We start from the raw sequence: 15978 nt of genomic DNA on the forward strand, positions 1-15978 counted from the left end.
TCATCCTGAACCAGCAGCAGCTGCATCATGAGACCACGCCCCAGGAGCATGAAAGGTCTTAATTCTGGAGAAATCAGTAAACAGGTTTGAGAAACATTGGCACAAACAGGAACACAAAGAACGTACAAGAAACACAGTAATCTTTTTGCAATTCTTGAGTTTAATTACTTCAGCATGTGGGTTTTTTTTGTTATTCAGTCTTCCCCTTTCCATTGCAATCTTTCTTAAGAAAGTTGCACAAATACTTTTCCCGGACCTGTACATGAACCAGACACATAGATTTACAAACTTTTTTTTTCTTTTTGCAATTTTTGTAAGCCTTGGTTTCTTAGCTTCTTAAGAGAGAAAGTGTATTAAAAACCCATGATGCACTCAGACCCAATACCTGACAGTGAGCTGCGCTGAGGGGAGATGACTGAGACAGAGGAACAGGACACTAATCCATCACAGAAATTACAGTCCAACCAGTGCAGGGAGTCAGAGGCACAGATCAACCTCCCAAGAATTCTGCTGTCTGCGTGGTGCTGTCAAACAGCACACCACAAAAGCCTGGTTTTCACTGATTCACTCTTGGCAAAACTCTGGCCTTTGGGAAGGAATTAACAAACCAAACCTGACCTGGGACCGATGCAACATGCTCACCTCCCCCTCTCCCTTCAGCTCATGAACACTTGAGACTATTCAGCCCTTGACCTCAACAAGTCAGTGAAAGAAAGACTGAAGGCTTGAATAAGACAAATTTGACAAAAGGCAATTCAAAAGATGGAAACGAGAAGGGTCACGAGGTAAGAACAGGTACAGAAGCACAGAAATAAAATCACACTGAAGGTGTTACACACTCAGGAGCAGGACCTTCCTCTGCAACTCAGATTTGACAGTGAAGCACAAATCCAATGAAGTTGGGCCAGCAGAGGTAACATGCATTATCTAGCAGGTTTCAGAATATCTACCTTGGATTCTTGAATATGAAAGAGCTCAGCACTTATTAGATCAGGAACATTAGAGAGAACAAAGCCTGCAGGTAGCCTGAATTCCTAAAACTGGAAAAAATTTAAAATAATTGTGCTGGCAGGTGATATTATCCAAGGGGTTTCTACCTGCATCCAGGCCTCCTGCAGCCCCAGCAGTTTGCTGTCACCTCAGCACAGAGCAGGTTTGTGTGGGCTGGTGGAGCTGTGACAGGCTTGGAACCAGCACACACCCTGCTGCTCCACTGACACTGGGGCTGGGCTCCACAGGGCAGCTGCTCAGAGAACTTGGGAAACAGTGCCAAAAGAAACTTTGGGGATGACTTTTTGGTGAAGTAGAATAGTTTGTGTAAATCATTGTCAAAAGACTCAGATGCATCTGGTTGATTTGGCTTTAAGATTCCACGGGCAGAACCTGCAGCGTGAAACCTGAGTCCATACAGGGGCAGGGAACAAAAGCTGCAACCAGCAGAGACACCTTAATGTGAGTCAGTGCAAGGCACCCCAGGGCTCCCCTTCTCTTTTCAGGGACAGCTGCTGGCCTTTGCTAAACATGAATCAGTCCTAGTGACCATTTTCAAGGACACACAACCTGTGAACTGGGGGCAGGTTACCCCGGAACTGCCATGCAATGTGCATGAGAAATCAGCACTACACAGGAGGGCAAGCACTTCCTACCACAACTCCTACAATCCAGGGCAATGGATGTGTGCTAGCATGTTAAAAAATAATACTCCACAGTTAAATGTCATTTTCCATAGGAAAAATGTTCCCTAAACCTAGGAGCAAATCTAGGAGTATGAAAGTAATCTAAGCAGATGCAAACAATCGTAGCCAGTAACTATCAAAAAAAAGAAATCTCAAATTAAAAACAAAATTTAAAAACAACTTAATTTCAAACAGTAGGCAAGCCACCTATTGAAGCAGGCTCTCCAAAGAGTAAAACCCAGGTTTAAAATATTACACACCACATTACTATCCAGCTAATAAAAACAAACACCACCCCCCAACAAAAAAACCCAGCCAAACTTTACAAACAGGATACAAACAGATTTCCTCTTGCAATAAGAATATTGGATAAAAAGTTATGGAATACACTGTGGTATGTTTACAGGGTTGTTGTTCTTCCCCTCTGTCTGGTGCCTTCACTCCACCAGCTCTTGTTGTTGTTGAGCTTGTGTTCAGTTCTCCCAGATGTGCTCCCTGCTTGCAGCAAGAGAACTCCCATTTGTCTGTGCAGAGCAGGGTCCCCAGGAGCAGGTGAGGACCCAGCTCACACTTCTTGCTGCTTCACTCCTTTGGTGGTTATTCCATAGCACTAAGCTGGTTACAGATGTTCTATGAGTTCAAGAAATTTCTATCTCAGAGGCCTCATCTATGAAGTTAGCAACAGGACTGAGAAGCAGGAGTGGAAATAGTTTATACTCTCCATTCCCATCTTCTGGGAGGAGAGGTGCATCACCCATTCCCAGAGTGTCCAGAGGCTCGGCCTGGCTTGCTGGAGCTGCAAGTGGCACCACAGTTCCACTGGCTGATGGAGGCTGGAGAGCAGGTTTCTCCTCCAGGGGAGGCAGCAGAAAGTCTTTGGGATCCTCTGCCTTCCCTGCAGCTTCACCTGAAGGCAGCTCTTCAAATAAGGAAAGCAGAGGGTTGGCCCTGTACTGGATCAGCTGCATATCTGAGGGAAAAACAAACAGTTCAAAGTGTTTCACCACCTGAAGGCTCTTATTCAAGGCAAGGAAACCTGCAGAGGTTGCTTCAGACTTGGTGCACGACAGGAAAGCCCAAGCTGGGCTGGGACAAACCCCACACCCCCATGGCTGTCAGAGTGAAGCCAATGCCCCTGAGCCTGCAAACATCAGTGCCTGAAGGCCACTCCAAGCCCTGACTCCCACAGCACGCAATGGCAGCACTGCAATGGAAAGCTGAGCAGCTCTGCAATGGCAGCGCTGCAGGGGAAAGCTGAGCCGCTCTGCAATGGCAGCGCTGCAGGGGAAAGCTGAGCAGCTCTGCAATGGCAGCACTGCAGGGGAAAGCTGAGCAGCTCTGCAATGGCAGCACTGCAGGGGAAAGCTGAGCAGCTCTGCAATGGAAAGCTGAAGCTGAGCAGCTCTGCAATGGCAGCACTGCAATGGAAAGCTGAGCAGCTCTGCAATGGCAGCACTGCAGGGGAAAGCTGAGCAGCTCTGCAATGGCAGCACTGCAGGGGAAAGCTGAGCAGCTCTGCCTCTGGGGGATCACAGCCTGTGCAGGAGATGCTGCCACAGGGGCATTGGCAGATCTGCCCCCCACTGTGGCACTCGTGTGAAAAGGGACACAGGATGGGACCCATATTTCCTGTGTGAAAAACCTCAGGGCACAGGATGGCCTTTAAAGACTGAGGCACAGCTTCAAGATCAGTGAAACATCAGTCTTCACAAGAAGCTTAAGCCCAGACCAAAGAAGGAGCTATTACAGGCTACAACAATTCCATTTCAAGACACAGTTTGCAAAGAGACTGGAGCTGCCACAGAGCTCAGTGTCCCTTCCTGCCCACCTTTGCTTCCTGCTGTTTCCCTCTCACTTGCTCCCAGACCTTCAGTGCTCTCTGCCAAGTTTGCCATCTGAAACAAAGCAGAGAGTTATGACAGAATGTTTAACAACAACAAAATGGAAATCTTTACTGACTTTACTGGTGAACAGAATTAGATGTGAAAGGAGGAGGAAAGAGAGATGGAGCAACCGAGCAGTGATCCTGTCACTGCACACAAAGGCCTGCACATAGGGGCTCTCAGAAGGAGGCACAGTGAAATACAGACAAACTTAATTTACTAAACAAAACAAGTTTCTGACTAGCAAATATTTGTTCTACCTTCCAAACCAGAAGTTTTAATTATAATGGGTCTTGTTGGGATAACAGTTAAACATGATTTCATCATGTAATTGAATTCTGCAGGCGCTGCTTAAACACAGCTGCATTTTCTATCAGTTGTAGTCAAAGCTCTTCTGACTGGGAAATCCTAGTTTAAATATTATTTCAGGACTACAACAAAAATAACACTTGCAAGGCTATTTTTTTAAAGTAGTATGAATCAATTTTAGGAACTGCACCAAGAGAAGTAAGTTTGTGCTGAACTTCTGTGTATCTTCTGAGGAAATCCCACAGAGCTATGTTCAGAACAGCTACAGTATATTGCATTACAGTTTTCATTTAGTACTTTTCCTTTAGTCTTCAGACAGGCATTCCAAGTGTATGACAGCATTAGGAATGTAAGACTGGAAATTATCATCTTGAGATCCCTCCTAAATTCCAACAAACCAACATTGATACTTGAAACCCTGGAGTCAGCTGGATGAGATGAACCAGCAGTGTCACCCTGTGCCACCAACCCTGTTCCCACCCTTGAGCTGCATCAAGCAAGGTTCAACTCCCAGCATCACATTTGCCCTCCCCAGCACAGAAGTCAATCTTACTCTTACATTTTCAATACCAGGGGGAGTTTCCATCAAGTTCATATCCAGGGCTGGCAGCTCCGGATTAAATGTCTGAAAAGAAAACCAGATCATATGTCAACCAATGAAGTTCTTGAAATAAAACTGCAGAGCTCCTGAAAGCACTGCAGGACCCAGTGAGCTGCTCCTTCCACTGAAGCACAGGGACAGTGGCACCTCCATGGGCCTTCAGCTGGGAGCTTCAAGCTGTGGCAGTAAACTGAGGTCACAGGAGGAGAAAAGGCCACTCCATTTCCCAGTGATTCCAGGAGTACAGCTAAGTTTCACTCCATATCACCCAGATGGATCAAATACAAGGATGTATGTCAGGATGTGATGGTATGTGATTAGGCTTAAGAAGGGGAAATGAGGCAATTTTTTTCCTTTTTTCCCCTCCCTTCAGTTCTGTAGAACAGACCTGGAAAGACTCCCAGTACTACCTTGTACACTGTGAATACCTACAGATAATTCTATTTGTAACTATTTGCTTTTCAAGATGCTGCTGACTCTTACCCATTACAACATGAACTAAACTAGCAGCATTTCATGGCACAGCCTGAGCAGTATTTCTCAGAACAGTGGGAAGGCACTCACGTCGCTGAAGGCCTCGGCACCGAAGTTGTACTGCTTCCCTGACAGCATTGCCTGGAGCTCTTCAAGGCTGGCATCGATGCAGTTCAGAAAATCCTGAATTTCCTCTCTAAAAAGACAGAATTACATAGCACTGTAAGGCACAGCTGACAGGCAGGGCCTTCTCTTGCCCCACAGGGCAGGTTGGCTACAATCCAGGACAGCCAAATGGATGAAATCACATTCCCACATCACCTTTCACTCCCAGTTCTTTGAGGTACAGGTGCAAGGGAAGGCTACCAGAACAGCAAGCACAGCTACAGCTACCAGGTCAAAAAGCAGTTCCTCCTTCCATACCTACTTCCTCCATCATTTGAGTGCCTGTTGAATGTTCTCAGATCCCAGCCTGTGCACCAGTATCTGTGTTTAAACAAAGGTCTGATGGCTTTGCTCTGGGACAATAAATGAAAAGCAAAGGGCTGGAAACAATCTGGGCCTGAAGGAACTCCACCTACTTTGAAACATCAGCTTGTTGCCAAACTGGACACGTTTCCAGGGACAGTGGGAAGGACATGAGGGACAGTGCAGAACCTGAGAGGGCAGCTGCTGGCACAGTGCCCACACTGCATGTCTCGCTGTGCCCTGAGGTGCTCCTGTACTGAATTCCCTGCATGAGGAATGGGCAGCTCCAAGGCACTGCCCCACATCCTGCAGTGCCAGGAGGGAAGGTACAGCAGGGCCTTCAGACAAGAGTGCTGGGACATCACCCCAGACCTTCCTGCCTGCTGCTGACCACAGCAGAAGAGCTGTAGGAGCAAGGGTTAAAGCTCTGTCCTTGGCACAGCTCCCTGCAGCCACAGCGGGGCAGGAACCCACAGCCTGCACCCCTGATCTGTGTGATCTGACAGGGCACATGGGAAACAGCTCTGTACAAACGAGGGGCAGAGGAGGAAAGGTACAGTGAGATGACCACCAGGACAATCCACCACCAGGAACAAAGTGCCCACAATGCCAGCCTGAGATCAGTGCCCTGCACCTGCTGCTTGGCAGCACCTGGCAGTGACAGCAGTGGGCTGACAGGACACACTGACACATGCACCAGCAGTCAGGCACACGTGTCACCATGAAGGTGACAAAGACACTTGCTCTTTCTCAATGTGTGATGCCAACACCTGGCTTTTTCAAGCCCTGGTAACAAAGGTGTAGAGAATTCACTTTGTCAGTGACAATTCAAAAGCTAATTCCCTGTGTTGTGCCAAACAACACACCCTCCAGAACTCTGACAGCATCCCACGAGGTGACAACAGCATAACACCTTTCAGAAACAAGTTCATACCTGTCCAGCAAAGGATCATTTTGGTTTCCAGAGCTGCTCTCATTCAAGATGGAGTCAATTACTGACACAGGGTCCTCTGGAGCAGTTGGCTGTGCAGTGTGGAGCTCCACAGCAGCCGTGCCTATTTCACTGGGTTTGCTGACATCGTTTACAGGAATTGATGGGACAGGTTCTGCACAACTTAACTCACTTGGCTGTGATACTTGACAAAGAGACAAGCCAGGATCCAGAGCTGCCTGTGGCTCTCTAAAAAGTGACCCAAACAGAAACAACACATAGGAGAATTTATCAACTATATTACTATTCATTTCAGGTCTACTATCTCAAATCTAAATAAGATTAAGCCAGTCAAGGATTCAAGTAACAAACTGGTCTTTAGAAAAAGCAGCAAAGTGGCAGACAAAGAATCTCTTAGCTATAGCTTACAGAAAACATGTATCAGAGCAAAACATCTCTTTATCCCAGGCAAAAATCAGCAATATAGTATATAGGAATTAGGCAGGAGGGAAACTCCTAACAGACAGACTCTAGAAAGAAAAAGATTCCAAATCAGATTCCATATTTTACTCTGGGCATTAACATCTAGTTTTCAGTAAAATCTCTTGCCACACAGAGAATGCCTTCCCTAGGATAGGATTAGTGAGAGCAGTATTGAAACTGGAGATACAACTATACATCTTGATTTGTTAGCAATCTATATACATTTTGGATTATTAGAAACCTATATAAGCATTCCCTGTTCAGTTGAAAAGTCAAGTATGTGTTCATTTGTTGAACAGACAGAAAAGCCTCAGCAAATTAAACCTGCAATGCCATCAGCCTGACAGGTCTCCAGGGACTCCTGAAGAGACAAGAGCTCTGACAATGACCAATGCTACATGCTGCAGAAGGAAAGCCTACAACAGGCCTGTCATGCACAAATGGACATTCAGAGAGGCATTCTGTTCCCCAGATGGATCATCAACATTAACAGAACTACCCAGTTATCAACCCAAGCATAAATACTTCATATATTTTGGACATACCTGGCTCTGCCACTTGTGTGTGCCACAGCAAGGAGACCATTGGTGGCATTTTCCAGGGTGTCAGTGATATCTCGGATTATCAGACCTGTACCATTTCCATCCTCTTCAGCTGCACTATGTTCAGAAAAAGCCATCTGCAGATACAGCACAGAATGAGTAAACCACAGGCTCTGACCTTTTCTCATACTGAAGCCCCATTCTCCTTGCAGCATCCCTTTCCTGTTCACATTTCATCTGTGACCAGTTGCACTGATTTGCACAATTTTACAGCCAGAGCGTTGCTCTAAAGCTGCCCATTACAAAGGGAGAGCATTTGATTACCAAGTTAGGATATTTGTAGCTATGAGGAAGACTGATATCACTGTGTTTCATCCTGTCCAACCCACTGCCTGTGTCCCTGGGGAGACTTACGGCTTGGCCACTCTCCACAGGGATGCGGACATACTGGCGGCTGTACTTGGAGGGTGAAGCACCCGCAGCATCCGTGAGAGACCTGAGACAGAGCAGAGCTTTAGTTCATCCTGCCTGCCACAGGAAGAGCTGCAGCACTGCCAAGGACAGGCAGCAATGGCTGTCACTCCTGCCTCCCAAGCAGCCTGGCTTTTGGGACTGTGTGTTGGGCAGGGTACTGCAGGCAGCCTGTCCTACACACACACTGTGGTTGGGAAGAAGTCAGTCATGTGTGCACATTTTGTGATTTACCATTTCTGGTAACTGTGCCCTCTGGAATTGAAAATGTATAGAATATTCCCTTCCCACCTCTTTTAGTGATAATTATATTGTGCTTGACTGACCTTCCATCAGCTTTCTCAAGTTTGAATATAAAAGTGATAAAAATACCTGTCACACAATAGAAGCTGATTTATCCCTACAATTCACATCTGGAACTGGTCTGGGACCTATCAAGTAATTACCTTTTTCTTTTGACCCCAACAATATAATTTCCTCGCATCAAACTTAGTATAAATTGAAGAATCTAAAAGGAAAGACAAAAGAAAACCAAAACCAAATGGTCAGCATAGCAATCCTAATAACTAATTCTTAAATCAGATTTTACTATAAAATGATTTAGTTACATGACAGAAATTAACAGATATTTTAAAAAAACATTTGCAATTATATTTTAAAGAAGAAAGCAAGAGTTACAAACTGCATAGAAAAATTAGCTCACTTTGCACAGTTGGCTTTTTTTTGAAATGCAATATAGCAGCACAAGTCACTAGAGGATTCCAGACCAGAAACAGCTGAGGAATAAACCAGAGAAAATTTTTTCCAGCGTGCAAACTCCTACGGTTTCTGCATTCCAAGTTCACTTCTCAAGTGGTCTAAGTGTATCCTGGTCCAAGGTCTTTCACAGACTCCATTCCATGTACCTGCAATCTCTCAAGTTCTGGGCTCCTGTTACCATGCACTGTCTCCACACACTGACATCCTACTATGACTTTTCCTTAGTGCTTTACTTGTGGTTCTTTACTGTGCTACTTCTGGGACACTCAGGAACTGTGACCATTTTCTTTATGCTGTATTAATACAGCCTGTTCAGCTCTGTGTCATTTGTCATTCTACATAAGCAAAGAATGCCATGAAGTATCACAGAGGCAGGAATAAGGATGGTAGCACTGAAGATGCTGCAATGGTACCTTAGACAGCAGCTTCTGTTGTTGACTGTGCTTCTGCCTTAGAACTGCCACTTCTTTCCACAGGGCCTTATTTTCTCTGCAATGCAGAATAAATCAGAAGACAGAGGATGAACAGAGTTTACTTTATATGCTCTAGTTTTACAGCTTTTAAACTTTTAGAGTACCTTGCAGAACCAATGGCAACATTCCCTCTGTGGATAACTAACCCTCAGTTAATTCGATCCACTAACAAACTCTGGGTTAACTTAACTCCATTTTCCATCAGCAGCATGAAACACTCACTTAAAAAGGACACCCTCATCCTCTGCTGCTCCACCAATCTTGATCTGAGGTATTCCTTCAAAGCCTCAAAGCTGTTGAGTAAGGACTTTGTGTTACACTCAGCCTGTTTCCAAACACTGATAGCCTTGGGACAGATCTAAAGGTGGTGTTCAAAGGGCTTGGCTATTTTTTTTTAAGGAACAGAGAGAGAGAAAGGTATCTCCTGGACTCTGGTTGATATCTGCTGGCAAAGCAATGACCTGAATGAATTATCAGTGCCTATATGAAGGGGATCTGAGAGAACAGAGACAAGGATGTGCAAAGTCCACTTCCAGTTAGAAAGAAAACAAAATACCAATTGTCCCTCACTGCATCCAACCCTGTTTGTATTCAAAAAATGAAATACTTTTATTGACCTGGAAACTACTACAGGTGCTGGCAACCAGAGTGAAATCTCAAAGCAGCCAACAAACACCCAGTCTAAATCTCCAGTCTGTAACTGAAGTACAAAACCAAACAAGATTCAGAATGTTGTGTGGGGTGGAAAGGGCATTCTTAGGAAAAAATATAGCTTCACCTGTTTCCAGTTCAAATGAAACCCATATTTAGCCAATCTCCATCAGATATAAGCAACACTCAATGCATAAGCACCCCGAAACAGCCGAGTCTACCTCTTCATGTTAGCCAGCCTGACATCCATGTTGTTCTGCTGCTCTCTCATCTCCTGCACCTCAGACAGGACTTTGTGCAAATCTTCTGTGCAGACCTTGAGATCCTCAGTTCTCACTGCAGACACCTGGAATAGGTACACACACTTTACTACAAACAGTGCATGCTCCTTGGTACAGGGAGAGCGCAGCCAGTCTGCAGGGTAGGACCAGGCCCCATTACAAGATCAGGTAAGGCTGCAATTCTTACATGACACAGAACACCACAACTGCTACAGGTGACAATCCTTAGGACAGGCTGCACTGTATGAACAAAACAAGATGCCAATGAAAACATGAGATTAGTACTTTGTACCTGGAGACAGTAGATTCATGACTGTAATTCACAATCAAAACCACTCACTGCAACGGGCATTCCCTGGGGGTTCCCTGCCACGCCTGGTGACAGTTTGCCCTCTAGTGTCACAGAGTGAACACCAGCCAAAAAACCCCACAGCTGACAGTGGAAGAACAAGATGATTATATTCCTTCTAGGTGTGGGTAAATCTGCCAGCAAAGGAATAATAAATTTCCAGTAAGTTACCAGGAGATAAAGGTGTCTAGTTAGATGCATTCTACTCAATCTGAAAATTTATCCCACACCAGTTGAATTGCAGAGTCCCCTATTGGTGTTTCCTCTGCTACCTCTCTACTCAGTGACATTCCAAAGTTATGGAGACTTGGCTGCAGAAGGAAGAATCCAAACCATCCTTCTGCTCACAGCACAATCTGTGAATGCTGCTGCTTTAAACGATAGTGGAAAAGCCATCAGAGAGCAAAAAGTTCACCATCTCCTTCCTGCACTTCTAAATTAAACATTTTCCAGCTCCTTCACCACCTCTCTCTGCAGCAGAAGCATTGTTGGCTGCAACACAATTCAGGACTTGGAAAAAGACAGGTCTATAGTGCATCACATGCATATAACACAGCCAGGTTTTGTGGGCATAATTTTGAACATCATTTTGCCAAATACTGACTATAATTGAGCCACATGGAGTAGTACCAGGTGTCCCTCCCAACTTACAGCCTGCTGGGAGTTTTCTTGTTACTCTGCTAAATTCCAAGGAGGATGTGAAAGCATCTCATGTGGATTCCATGGGGGAGATGAAAGCACCCATGTGGTATTGGCCTGCTGAGGTGTGAGGTAACTCCTGTGCAAGCTGGCTCACACATCTTGTCTTCCACAGGGGAGTGGAATGGTCAGAAATGAACCAATGGTACTATAAACCAACATCCCATCCCTTTGTGCTGGAACAGAACACAGCTATTGTGCAATCACTTTTCAGACATGACTAATTACTTTCTTGACACAATCCCATGGTGCAAAGGATGCACTGAAGGGTCTGACAGTTCTCCTCCCTGTCTGCAGTCTAGATGCTCTGCTGTTTGCTGCAGTTAATAAATTATGCTAATGTACACAGGGTGCATCCCAAATGGAATTCAATGCTGTCTGATTTCTCTTCACAACCTCCCTATGTGGGAAGACAATGAAATTTGTAGGAACTTGGCCAGTATGAATTCTGCCCAAGCACAAGGAACTGCTCTTCAGAGTCCCCAACTGGCTAATCAGGGTGTCCAGTCCTTGGGTGCTGAGGCACTGGCACAGGCTGCCCAGGGAAACTTGGCAGTCCCATTCCCATCCCTGGTTGGATGGGGCTTCGAGCACCCTGGTGTAGTGAGAGGTGTCCCAGCCCATGGCACTGGGTGGAATGAGATGAGCTCTAAGGTGCCAACCCAAACCAGTCTGGTATTCTGTGAAGACACACAGGGTGTCTGCACACCAGCAGAGCTAAAAGTGGAAGGGAGGAAGCAAAGCAAGTCCTGCATTCAAACCTGCATTCCAGACAGAGGCTTGAAATACAGTTTAGAGGCAATACTGGAATATGGCCCCATTCCAGGCAGTAGAACAGCAAGGAAATGAATGACTGCTTTACCAAAAAAAATCACTAACATTTCCTGTGCAACAAAGAACATCTCTCACCAACCTATTCAACACTCCACACGAATATCCTTGGCACAGAGCAGAGCTTTTGTCTTTCCATCTAGAACACTCCACCCAGTGCACCGCCCCTGGGGCACATGGTGCCACACCTGACGTCAGGGTGCACCTGCCCTGCCAGGCCTGCAGGCTGGGACATGCTGGGCACACAGCAGGGGGGGACAGGCCCCAGGCAGTGCCACTGCATCGATCCTGGCTCCCAGCAGGGGCAGCTCAGTGAGGAATCAATCCAAACATCATTGTGCCTCTCCAGCCCATGCTGGGCTTTTATTGCCCTGGGCAATGCAGCCACACCTGACAACAGCCTAAAGAAAAGATCCTGCTGTTCAAATGTCAACGTGATGTATCATGATACTGTCTTCCTCAGGATATTATGGGCTGTAATGTGCCAATAGAGGATAAATATCTGTGCAGAAACAGGTCACACAAGGCCTGAACAGACAAAAGAAAAGCAGATAGTGCTCATAAGGATGTAGCTTAGTGGCAACACAGTTTTGGAGGAGCAATATAATTCAAGCAAACTCATCCAAATGAACTGGTTACTGATGTCTCTGCTAATTTTTAATGGGTGCCAAAAGGGAATGTTATTTTTTTTTTCTTATTTTACTTTGTGCCTTTCTCGGAGCTGGAGATGCTGACAGAACTGCAGACCATGGTCCTACCCCAGTTCAGAACCAAGAGCAGGGCAGGTTTTGTCTAAGCACTGGCACAAGGAGGCCCAGCCAAGCACTGGCCTGGCATGGTGAGGGAGCTACCTTGGCTCCCATGGTATTTGCTGGCTGTGTTTGGAACACCCATACAAACTCCTGATAAGCCACTTTTTGTTACCAAGTGAAGTAAACATGTGCTTAGACTGTACCTTGCGCTTGATGTTCTCCAGTAAATGTGCCTTCCCTTGCTTGAAGAAAGGGTGCTGGAACTCAATGACTGAGCTTTTCTCTGCTGTAATGATTCCATTCTCCAGAGCAATCACCTTCCTGAAACCATCTGTGGAGAGGAAATCAACAAAGCCATTTCTTCCAGTTGAAAGCTGACTTGGAATACATACAGCTTAAGAAAAGTCCAATGTTACCAAAACACCCACTGCACTACAGTTACTGGGGGTAGAAACTATGAAAAACAGCCAAGGTGGCCTTTCCTGGTGCTCATGATTTCATTGCTGTGATTTTCACAGCTAGAGGATATGTCCACTGTCTGCCCCTGGCAGGCTGCACAGCAGAGGCCAGCCAAGAGCAAACCATCACAGCCACGTAAAAGCCTTCACAACAGTTAGTTAGAAATTAGATTTATTATGACATCTTGAATAGAATCATGTCCCAGTGGATGCAGAGGAGTGGTACACTTTCCCTTTTATCCCTGACAACCATGGTCTATAGAATAAATCAAGGTAGAGAAGTGAATTCCATGCCTGCCCATGCAAACACCTGCAGCAGAGCAGCTTCTACATGCTAGACTGCCTGCACAAAGTAAGGCATTGCCAGTTCTATTTCCATCACTGCTCAAACACCACAGGGTAGAGATGCATGATTCAGCTGACAGGCCAATCCACGTCTCTCCTCAGTCAAGGTTTTAACGCAATTAATGCACTCCAACTATTATTAGAAAGCCAGGATAGATCCAGCAGGAAAAGGAGGCTGCCACTACATTCTACAGCTACATAGGAATATTTACTTTTTTTTCATTTATCCTGGCTACAAGGGAAGAGATGATTGTTTCTTTGGATTATCCAGTCACTCAAGTGATGGATCTCACAAATACAAGCACAGGACACGAACAGAAGCACCTACCCTCTGCCCAGAGACTAAACAGATGTGCTACAGGTTACAAAACCTACACAGGCATCAGCTAGAGAGATCAGGCAAACCTTCTGGGCAAGGACAGAGAGCTCCTCCCTCTCAGTCTGAAATTCTAACTAAGGCAGCACCTCCCATGCTGTTTGTGCCTCCACCGGTTCCAGAAGCTTCTGCAGTTCCTCCTGTTGGTTGCTGCAGCCCTGCATGCTGCACTGTGCCCTTGAGCCACCCTCACTGCACCCTCTGCCTGGCCACACTGCACATGTGCTGTGCAATGCTGCCACACGATGCTCTCAAGTTGAGCAGAGAAAACATAATGAGAAATGTAGTGCAGGACTGATCTGGTTCCCACACAGCAGAGCAGGCAACAGCAGTGGAAGCCCCAAAATCCAGGCAATTATTTTTTTCACATTCTAGATGTAAGGGTGCACACACAGCCTCTTCTACCATGGGTACACACCTATTTGCTGCAAGAGCAGTGCTGGAGCTCAGGGAACCTCACACTACCTCTAGGCACCAGCACATGTTCTTACAGTTGTTACTCTAAAGGCCTTGGAGCTAAAACACAAAAACGCAACACTAAACCACACTCTACCATCAATCTTGTCTTCTCTAAAGCAAACTTAAGTCCAGGGCTTGGGTTTTTAGGGATGAAAAACTTGCCAAGTCCATGTGCTTGTTTAAAGAAATGCAAACCAAAGCCCAGTAGCCATGAACTTGGCAGAGAGAATGCAGAGGAAGCTGATGCTTACACATGTTGAGCTGCCGTATGAAGCTGGAGATATTGTTGTGTTTGAAGTACTTGGGGAGCAGCTCCTTGGCAAACCTCTGCTCATCCAGAATGCAGAAATTCTCGCCATTCTAGGAAACAAGCAGAAGTAACAGTTAGGGAATAAGCACAGCTTTTATAAGGTGTTGCTCTTAAGTGAAGATCATAAATCAGCAAAGACTGTTTTGACAGCAGAAAAAAGCAAAAGACTTCACCAAGTGAACAGTCTGTGGGAACACTTGGGGCTGGACTAAAAAGTGTGAGTTCAAAAACACAATTACATAGAACACTTCTATTGAACAGGCAATTTTCTTAAAGCCCTGACACAGTGATCTTAATCCAAAGCAAAATTTTTCTAAAAACTCACTCCCTTTGTCCCAAATAAACATAAGCATTGCACAAGCCCAACGGAATTCATGCCACTAAAGAGATTGCATCTCCTTTCATCAGCCTGCCCAGCTCCTGACAAGATTCTTCCATTGTACGTGCTATGTCATCACTAAAAATAACCACGTAACGTTGCTCAGTTACCGAAAGTTCAGACAACACAACCCAGCGGTGACCAGGGGTAAGTGTGACACCAGCAGTGCCAGATTTTTAACATGCCCAAGACCAAACTTCCTGGAAACAGGAAGAGCTTTTTGCATCACTTTTATATTGTTCATGAAGAGAACAAAAATACTGCGTTTCTTTTCATCTTTGTCTTTGTAAAGGGCAAACGGCTGGGAAAAAAGTGGAGAAAAACCCCTACGGATTTAAAAATGACAGGGAACAAAACTAAACACAGTGCGCGTCTGGGTGCCGGGTCAGCGTGTCCGTGCCCTGCGCCCGCGGGGCACATCCGTCCCCGCTCCGGAAGGAAAGCGGGCAGTTAATGGCTCCTGACGGCGTCCTTGCCCCGCTCGGAGCGCTGAGCGCGGATTCGGGGCCGTCCCCGGGGATGTCCCGCTGCGCCAGCCCCGCCGCCACCGCGGCCCGCACGTTGCCGGGGGGGGCGGGCAACGGGGGAGGGCCCGGGCACGGCCCCGCGCACGCCGGGCCGCCCGCACCCCCGCGAGGAGGGCGGGGAGGCGGGCTGGACACGCTCCGGGCAGCCGGGGGCTCTCCGCCACCGCCGCCCGCAGGGGTCCGCAGCCCCGGCCCGGCTCCCCCACCACCCTCGAGTCCTTCGCGCGGGCCTCCCCGGGCCGGGCCCGAGCGGCCGCCTCACCCTGCTCCAGCAGATGACGTCGTCGCTGTCCGGATCCTCCAGCAAGGCCCAGAGCTTGGCCAGGAAGCCGGGCACGGCGCCGGGCCCGGGCGCGCCGGGGGCGGCGGGGCCGCGGGGCAGCGCGGGCGCCTCCCGCATCCTCGGACCGCGACGGGCCGCGCCAGCGGGGACGGGCCGCGCGCCGCCGCGCGACGCACCGGGGGGCGGGGCCGGCGCGCGGAGCAGCCGC

General features: G+C 47.0%; 1 protein-coding gene across 1 annotated transcript; it reads right to left on the minus strand.

Moving 5' to 3' along the window:
- Nucleotides 1–140: 140 nt before the first annotated feature.
- Nucleotides 141–15887, minus strand: LOC128945862 (heat shock factor protein 3-like). The gene is made up of 13 exons (XM_054289755.1): nt 15750–15887; nt 14523–14631; nt 12837–12964; nt 9943–10067; nt 9011–9086; nt 8285–8346; nt 7782–7863; nt 7371–7504; nt 6346–6591; nt 5034–5139; nt 4428–4493; nt 3505–3571; nt 141–2646 (listed from the first exon to the last, which is right to left on the minus strand). The coding sequence occupies exons 1-13, from the start codon at nt 15885–15887 to the stop codon at nt 2315–2317; spliced, it is 1671 nt and encodes a 556-aa protein (XP_054145730.1). The 3' UTR covers nt 141–2314.
- Between the last annotated feature and the right edge of the window lie 91 nt (nt 15888–15978).

The sequence above is a fragment of the Melozone crissalis genome, unplaced genomic scaffold, assembly GCF_028551555.1.
Source record: "Melozone crissalis strain CALT ecotype California unplaced genomic scaffold, PUWL_Pcris_2 ptg000068l_1, whole genome shotgun sequence".
In the NCBI taxonomy this organism is placed as follows: domain Eukaryota; kingdom Metazoa; phylum Chordata; class Aves; order Passeriformes; family Passerellidae; genus Melozone; species Melozone crissalis.

Bases quoted from the DNA above. Each gene is read 5' to 3' on its own strand.
- LOC128945862 (XM_054289755.1), bottom strand. From the start codon at position 15,887: ATGCGGGAGGCGCCCGCGCTGCCCCGCGGCCCCGCCGCCCCCGGCGCG. The intron at 5,140-6,345 runs GTATGAACTTGT...CTGTCTTTTTAG, and splicing joins AATGATCCTTTGCTGGACAG to AGAGGAAATTCAGGATTTTC. The intron at 4,494-5,033 runs GTGAGTGCCTTC...TTTTCTTTTCAG, and splicing joins GTGCCGAGGCCTTCAGCGAC to ACATTTAATCCGGAGCTGCC.